Genomic DNA, 7,934 nt, shown 5'->3' on the forward strand with positions numbered 1-7,934 from the left:
CGGAACTTTATTGTAAAGTGTTACCAAATAATGAAAAAGCCACACTCAGATAAAATAATTAGGAAATATGGTGCAATCCTGGTCATTCCCAAATGTTTAAAGATGCAGAATTCCCGGATGCAAATCTAAAGATTTGTGAGATGGATTAAGAACATGTTCCTATGTGTCTCTAAAATAATTAAATATCAACTTGGATCAAACATCTCATTTAAAACTCATAACCTTTAATTGCACATTGTTGTGAAGATAAAATTGAGAACAAAAATGAATGTAAAAATAATGTGAAAATTTAATCAAATGTCGAAATACTGAATCAAGATGGATATAATATAAGATACATTAAAGCATTGTCCACTACAGTGGTCATAAAATTAAAATAATTGTTTTTATTCTTTTCAATGTGTTTGTTATTCATTTTTTTAAAGGAAAAATAATAAATTCTACAACTGTTTTACTGGTTTCCAGGAGGACATAACGCATATAAAAATATTTCTACTGTTTATGTCTTTCCATCCACGCGTGCGTGCGTGCGCGCGCGCGTGCGTGACACCCGCTGCTCTCGCGCGATTTGTAAGCAAAGCGTCGTGGCGACGTGAACTCAGCCTGTCACGAGCGGAGAGTTATTTGTATTATCGTGTGTGTGCGCGGATGTAAGCGTATAGGGGGTGTGCGTGCTTGAGTGCTTGTTTGCGGGACAACGAGCGTTCTGTGCGCTGATGTTTAACGCAAAGCTGGCGGACTTCGACATGGCGTCCGGCGAAACGCTGTACATAGAGGCCGACGGCACGGAGATGCCCGCGGAGATCGTGGAGCTGCACGAGATCGAAGTGGAAACGATCGAGACGACGGTGGTCGGCGGTGACGAAGACGATGAGCACCAGCCCATGATCGCGCTGCAGCCGCTGGTGACCGACGACCCGAGTCAGGTCCACCACCATCAGGAAGTGATCCTGGTCCAGACCCGAGAGGAGGTGGTCGGCGGGGACGATTCGGATCTCCGGGCGGACGACGGCTTCGAGGACCAGATCCTCATACCGGTTCCCGCGCCCGGAGCGGAGGAGGAATACATCGGGCAGACTTTGATGACAGTCGCGGGGAAAAGTTCCGTGGGGCGGATGGGGAAGAAGGCGGGCTCGGGCGGCAAAAAAGCTGGCAAAAAGAGCTACCTGAGCGCGGCGGAGGGCACCGGGAGAAAATGGGAGCAAAAGCAGGTGCAAATCAAGACGCTGGAGGGGGAGTTCTCCGTCACGATGTGGGCATCGGGTGAGTATGAAGCGGGTTTGTGTTCGTTGTGGCTCTCGGGCCCTAAGCCAGGGCGTTGTCCGTTTACATGTTCGCGCGCTCCATTCCCAAAGATCATCCTAACGGCCGGTTTTGAGAGCTTTAAGCCCCGGTAAACCAAACCTATTGGTTCTGGTGTTTTTGTTTTGAACGGAGGCCATGTTTTGGGTGTCGATGGGCGCCGCCATGTTCCCCGACTCCAGTATGGCGGCCCGAAAAAATGGCGCCTGTGCGGCGGGGTGAAGATGGCGCGAGCGCGCTGCAGCTGTTGTGTGTAGGCCGCGCGTGCTGTTGACCCACCGAACAAAAACATGTTCACGGTTAAATCTTCAAAGAAAATGAGAGTGAGTTTCTTACAGAAATCTTGTCGTTTCAGTAATTGTTGACTTTCATTTTTCTGCCGGTGGATGTCGCGACTGTCGTGTGAGGTAAAAATACAAACGCATGATCGCAAATTTATTCATTCAAAAAGCGTGAATATTCCTTGCATATTATATTGAGAACTAACTAGTAAACATTTCACATACACACTTTTATCGATTGATGAGAACAACATCACAACTGAAACGTTCAGTTAACTAAACAAAGTAACAAACTAAACATGTACAACACTGTACAGAACGTTAAGGATTTTTCCTCAAGTAAACCCCCGGATAGCATGAATAAGTGAGGGATAATGTGAAGGGTGCTGGTTGTTATTACACAGCTATGAGGTAAAGAGCATTAAATATTGATTTGAAATATTTTATTTGCTCATTTTTAACAAATGCAGACTTGAAATTTTTTTTGTGTAATATTAAACTGTACCTGTCAATATGATTTGCAGCAACTGGGTTACTGTGTGTTATTAGTTTCAGGTGGTGGTTATCTGGGAATCGAGGGTATGCACGTGACGTCACCTTCGGCGAAATTGACTGCGGTTACGCCCACTGAGTGGCAAAAGACAGAGCGGCAGCAGCATTTGTGTCCAGTGAGAAATCAGCAAAAACACAGGGAAAATGCGTCTAAATGGGGAAAAAAGCTGTTGTGCGATAGACTGAACTAACAGATTAACAAGAACTTGAGCTATCGTTTTACAGACCGCCAAGAAACACAGAAAGGAGAAGTAAATTGATCGTCATGCCAACGTCCACTGACCACAGGTTGGTTGACAAGTAGCTAGGGTCAACATCAAGTGCAATTAAATTTATTTATTGCTGAAAGTTGTCAGTTACACTGACATTTTCGCGACCGCCCCTAGAACAGCCAGCCATTTTGTTCCCACTCAAGCAGAAGTAAATCAGCAGTTAGCCATATGTCAGGTGTGTAAAATTTTGGGATAAAAAGTACACCAATGAATACTCTTATTCTGTGAAATTGCAAAGTTTTTTCAGTGAGCCTTCTTTAAGAAACATCCATTATGATGAGCCTTGTGTTGTACAAAGGTGGGATGGTTTAATAGTGTTAGGCAAGACAAACCTATATGTTTTCCCATTTAGACACGTTTTGCTCGTGTTTGCGCTGATTTCTTACTGGACACAAATGCTGTCGCTCGGTGGGCGTAACCGCAATCATTTTTGCCGAAGGTGACATCACGTGCATACCCTCTATTAACCCGGATGCTTCAAATCATTTTATCAGGTACAGTTTAATATTACACAAAATGTAATATAAATGTCTTTTGATAACATATTTGACATTATGTTTACAAATGATTAAACCCAATAGTGTGTTTGTGACAGTTGTTGAATGTGTGTTGAAGTAAATTGGTTATCCTCATGGAAAGTCTGTATTTATTAAAAATAAAGAAATAATTTGTTTCACATCAATATTTAATGCTCCTTTCTTACCTTACATATGAGGTACATAGCCATGTACTAATGGTGATACTGTACAGGCAGATGATGTAATCTCAAAATAAGACCCTTTAGTCTGATACAAGACCCTCTTCTACACATCCGGTCCTGATCACACTGTCTGGGCTTATTTCTGCCATAACAAACTGCTGACTGTACATTATACTTTACATGCATAACATACCATTGAATGTTGACATCTGTTTTGTGTCTTTTATAAGCTTAAATATTTAAATTGACAAGGCCTCAAATCACGTGCAGATTAAATCTTTCATGACTGTGCCGCAGTGGTTTGACAGTCAACTGGTCTGTGCATTATTCACGGCGGGCTGTCACAGATGATTTGAATATACGTCTATCACACGTCCAGGGGGATTAATCAGTATCCATTTAAATATAAAGGAGGTGTATTTCTAGGCACCCATTAACGCTCGTGTTGTCATAGATTGGGTTTATTTTGATTTCAGATGATAAGAAGGACATTGATCATGAGACGGTGGTCGAGGAGCAGATCATTGGAGAGAATTCTCCTCCTGATTATTCTGAATACATGACAGGGAAAAAACTTCCTCCTGGAGGAATCCCGGGAATCGATCTTTCAGATCCCAAACAGTTGGCTGAGTTTGCCAGGTGAGATGACTTTACATTCAGCACAAACGTAATCTCATTAAAGAACGTAAGAAGTGAAATACTCTGTTTTATTTAGTTATAAAATGCCGTAGGGTTGATGTGTTTTTGTTGGCCAACTTGGAAACCCATTTACTTTTTAGCAAGGGAACCAGTGTCCCACTAACCTCCGGGTTAGCCCACAATAATCCATCATCCCTGCGGCACTCTATAGGTTTAACACTTGACTTTATCGGTTGAAGATTTATTTACGGATGCTGTGACCTGTTACTGTAAATCACATTACAGCGCTAAGTAACCCAAACACAATACTTTTATCTCTAATCTTCTTTCATTTAATGTATGATTTAGTGAAAGTTTTAATAAATGGTTTAGTTTAATGGTTAGTTTTTATATGGTTAAAACAGAATAGGCCCCTGAAAATGATGCTTTAATGAATTTCAAGGGCAAATATTATACTTAAATAAAAGTTTATGTTCATCAGCTTTTACTTTTAGTGGTCATAACTTTACATCACCTGTTTAAAATATGAATGGAAGACATTTTTGTTTAGTATATTTGTTAGTTCAGGATTGAACAGCTGGTAACTAAAAACAGCTTAAAGGCACAATATGTCATTTTCGCCACTAGAGGTCATCATACAAAAAACAAAATCGCAGCTTGATGACGCTATAAAGGAGCATGAAACAATGCGTGTTTTAGTCTTCACTGTCAATTGGAAATCATCACTTCTTCATGTCATAAAGTTTTATAACTGTGATGTTATGGAGTAATAATGATAGAAGAGTGGTGTACTAGACAATAATGTTAACTTCAGCTTGTAGCGCAGCACAGTCGCTTGGCGTATCGCATTTCACCAGAGGTCCATAGTATAGTTTTTTTTTTTTTTTTTTTGCCGATACTATGACATCATACGCCGATCGGTCTGCTGAACATTGCATGAAATCGGATGTTTCTACTGTAGTAAAAGCAGAAAATGAGAATAATGCAGACATGACACCACTATAAACATGGGTGGACTATGTTAAAACTGAAATCTCAGGATTCAAACATTGTTGAACTAAATATATAATGCTAGCAGAGCGACGCCATCTCATTTATTTCAATGAAGCTTGATGACTTCCAGCGACACCTGTTGGCGACCAGATGAGATGTCCAGTCACGTGACAAAGTTGAGAAACGTCTCAATTTATGCGAATGATAAGCAGTGGGGTTCACATCATCCGTCTCTCATCAGTCACTGGAGTTGACGATACTAGTTTGTTTATGATTGACCAGATTTAGAAATGCCCCCTAATGACCTCATTGAAAGAGAAAAGCGACAAAGTGGCGTAAGACTTTTGTGCCTTTAAGTAAGAATATTATTCATGATAAATGTAGAAAAGCATCCTGGTTCTTCATCCTCTGAGATGATGGTATTTGATGTTTTACAAAGACATTTACAGTTTGTTTTGTTTCTCAGCCCCTTCAGTAAGAGTCCTGTTCGGTAAGTCTCAGATCTCATTGGGTTGCTGATGACAGAGTTTGGAGGACTTTTTGTGGTGATGTCACTTATAGCCACAAATCAAGTTTAGATTCACTAGGGCAACAACTTCACTGCAATACACACACACAATATACACAATACACACACAATATATATATATATATTTGACTACAGTAACATAGATCTGACTGTAAGTGAAACTGAAGAGATAGAGAGAGTTCATCTGATATCTGACCCTGGACCATAAAACCACTCATAAGTCACATGGGTCTAGCAAAAGCCAAAAATACATTGAATGGGTCAAAATAATCATTAGGATATAAAGATATTATGAACATTTCCTACTGTAAATATGTTAGTTTTATTGATCATTATTAATATCTGTTGGTAATGACTTCATTTGGACAACTTTAAAGGCAATTTTCTCAATTTGTTTCAGGTTCAGATTTTCAAATAGTTACATTAACATTACCAAACCATACATGAATGATAAAGTGATGAATTCAGCTTGATGTATGAATGTGGTTTAGTGGTCCAGGGTCTCCGTAATATCTGGTCTGAATATAATGAGCTGTTGTTCACAGAGCAGCAGGTTACTTCTGAGTCTTTGATCATCATTGTGTCGATTTAGAATGAAGCCGAGGAAGATCAAGGAGGACGACGCCCCTCGAACCATAGCCTGTCCACATAAAGTGAGTTTCATTGTTTGTTTTATTACTGACATGCAGAATTTATATCATATAAATCTGTATATAATTGTTCTGGATATATAAATACATATTTACATGTGTGTATATACATTTTTATATTTATTGTTTATATTATATATGAATACTTAATATATACACACATTTTTCTTAACAATATACATGCATATGTCTGTGTATTTATATATAAAGGGACTGTAATACGTGTATGTTTATTATGTCATTTTCAGTTTTTAAACCTATTTTCATAAGTTTATTTCATTTAGACATTTTGACTCCTCTAACACACGCCGTCTCCCGCAGGGCTGCAGTAAAATGTTCAGGGATAATTCAGCCATGAGGAAACACCTCCATACTCACGGCCCGCGGGTTCACGTGTGCGCCGAGTGCGGTAAAGCCTTTGTGGAGAGCTCCAAACTAAAGCGTCATCAGCTCGTTCACACCGGAGAGAAGCCCTTTCAGGTATTTGAAACCTTACCGTATGGACTGATGAAGATCTACTCTACATTACGTCTTTATAGATTTACCCGCCTTGGGATAACATTCAGCATAATATGAAACGGCTTACTGTGATAATGTTTGTCTGATAACTTTATCTTTCTCTTTTGTCTAGTGTACTTTTGAGGGCTGCGGGAAACGCTTCTCGCTGGACTTTAACCTCCGGACACACGTCCGCATTCACACCGGGGACCGACCCTACGTTTGCCCGTTCGATGGCTGCAATAAAAAATTTGCTCAGTCCACTAACCTCAAATCACATATTCTGACACACGCGAAGGCCAAAAACAACCAATGAGAGCCTGCGTTGCGTTTACGTCCTACAACCCCCGACACTGAACGCGACTTAATGACGGGGGCACGAACCGATGCTCTGCTCGGTCGCTTACGAAGAATCCAATGGAAGAACTTAAAGGAACTTCAGTAGCCGTTAAAGACCCCTCCGTTCAAACGGACATCTCGACCCGGCTTCTCCTGCTTTAGGAGCTCAACCGGACCGAGACGGACGTTCCTGAAGCTCTTCTGTTCAATACGACAGCGCATTTCAGATGATAAACTCTCCCACAGATGAAGCTTTTTACTACGACGACAGATCGTTCAGACTGGCTAATTTTTTTCCACTTTTACTTCAATCTCTCTGCTCTTCATAGATGTATAGCTTTTAATTTTGTAATACTTAAAAGTGTGCATATTGTACACTTATTTTTTGGGATATGTTTAGTATGATCATGAATATTCCCTGAGAAGTAAAGAGTGTGGTGACTTGATCCTCACAGGCGAGGTGATGATGAGTTACTGTAAGATGAGGCTTAAAGTATTTTTATGTATCTTTCTTAGTGTTGTTTTGTATGGTTGTACTGGAACGATGAAATGCTGGTGTGAGATTGAGTTTTCTGCTTTATAGTCATGGGTTTCTGAACTGTAGCACATGAAAAGGATGGGTTAGTTAGTTGTTTCTCATCACAGTAAACTGCAGTGTTGTTAACTCTCAATGCTTATCTTTGTTAGGATCTATCAACCTTATCCTTTGTTAATATTTACACCTCACCTGTACTTCAGTATGCTAAAATTAAAAAAAGGGAAAAGATGATTTCTCACAGATTAATTTGGGTGAATGTTTCTAGTAAATTAATTTGCAGTGTTAAACCGCTGCGGTGGTGCCAAAACTAGCTTTTTTTGGGGGGTTGACTTTCGTTAATGATCGCAAGTGCGCTTTGAAAGAAATTTGTTAAATTGAATTTGATAATAGATGAAAATGTATTGTGATGGTTGTGAACTTCAGTGGATCTGCACTTTAAACCGTACACATCCCCTCGTGTTTATTAATATATATTGAGGAAAATATTAAACTTGTGCTTCTTTAAAGACAAATGAAACTATGGTAGGGTTTGTTATTTGTGGTCAAGTGAACACAGCAGAGTTTTATTTTCATTTATTTGTCTGAGCGGACGTCATTTTGTGCACTGTTGTTTAGAATGAAAACTGACAATTTACTCAAAA

At 39.9% G+C, this 7,934-nt stretch overlaps 1 protein-coding gene across 2 annotated transcripts; it reads left to right on the forward strand.

Moving 5' to 3' along the window:
• The first annotated feature begins 564 nt into the window (after positions 1 to 564).
• On the forward strand, positions 565 to 7,934 carry yy1b (YY1 transcription factor b). Of its 2 annotated transcripts, XM_065256610.2 has the most exons (6): positions 565 to 1,263; positions 3,584 to 3,746; positions 5,206 to 5,229; positions 5,861 to 5,921; positions 6,240 to 6,398; positions 6,550 to 7,934. In XM_065256610.2, exons 1-6 carry the CDS (start codon positions 717 to 719, stop codon positions 6,730 to 6,732), a joined length of 1,137 nt encoding a protein of 378 aa, XP_065112682.1. In that variant the 5' UTR covers positions 565 to 716; the 3' UTR covers positions 6,733 to 7,934. The 2 variants fall into 2 exon arrangements, with proteins under 2 accessions (XP_065112682.1, XP_065112683.1); XM_065256611.2 differs by lacking the exon at positions 5,206 to 5,229.

This window comes from Paramisgurnus dabryanus, chromosome 12 (assembly GCF_030506205.2).
Source record: "Paramisgurnus dabryanus chromosome 12, PD_genome_1.1, whole genome shotgun sequence".
Lineage (NCBI taxonomy): Eukaryota > Metazoa > Chordata > Actinopteri > Cypriniformes > Cobitidae > Paramisgurnus > Paramisgurnus dabryanus.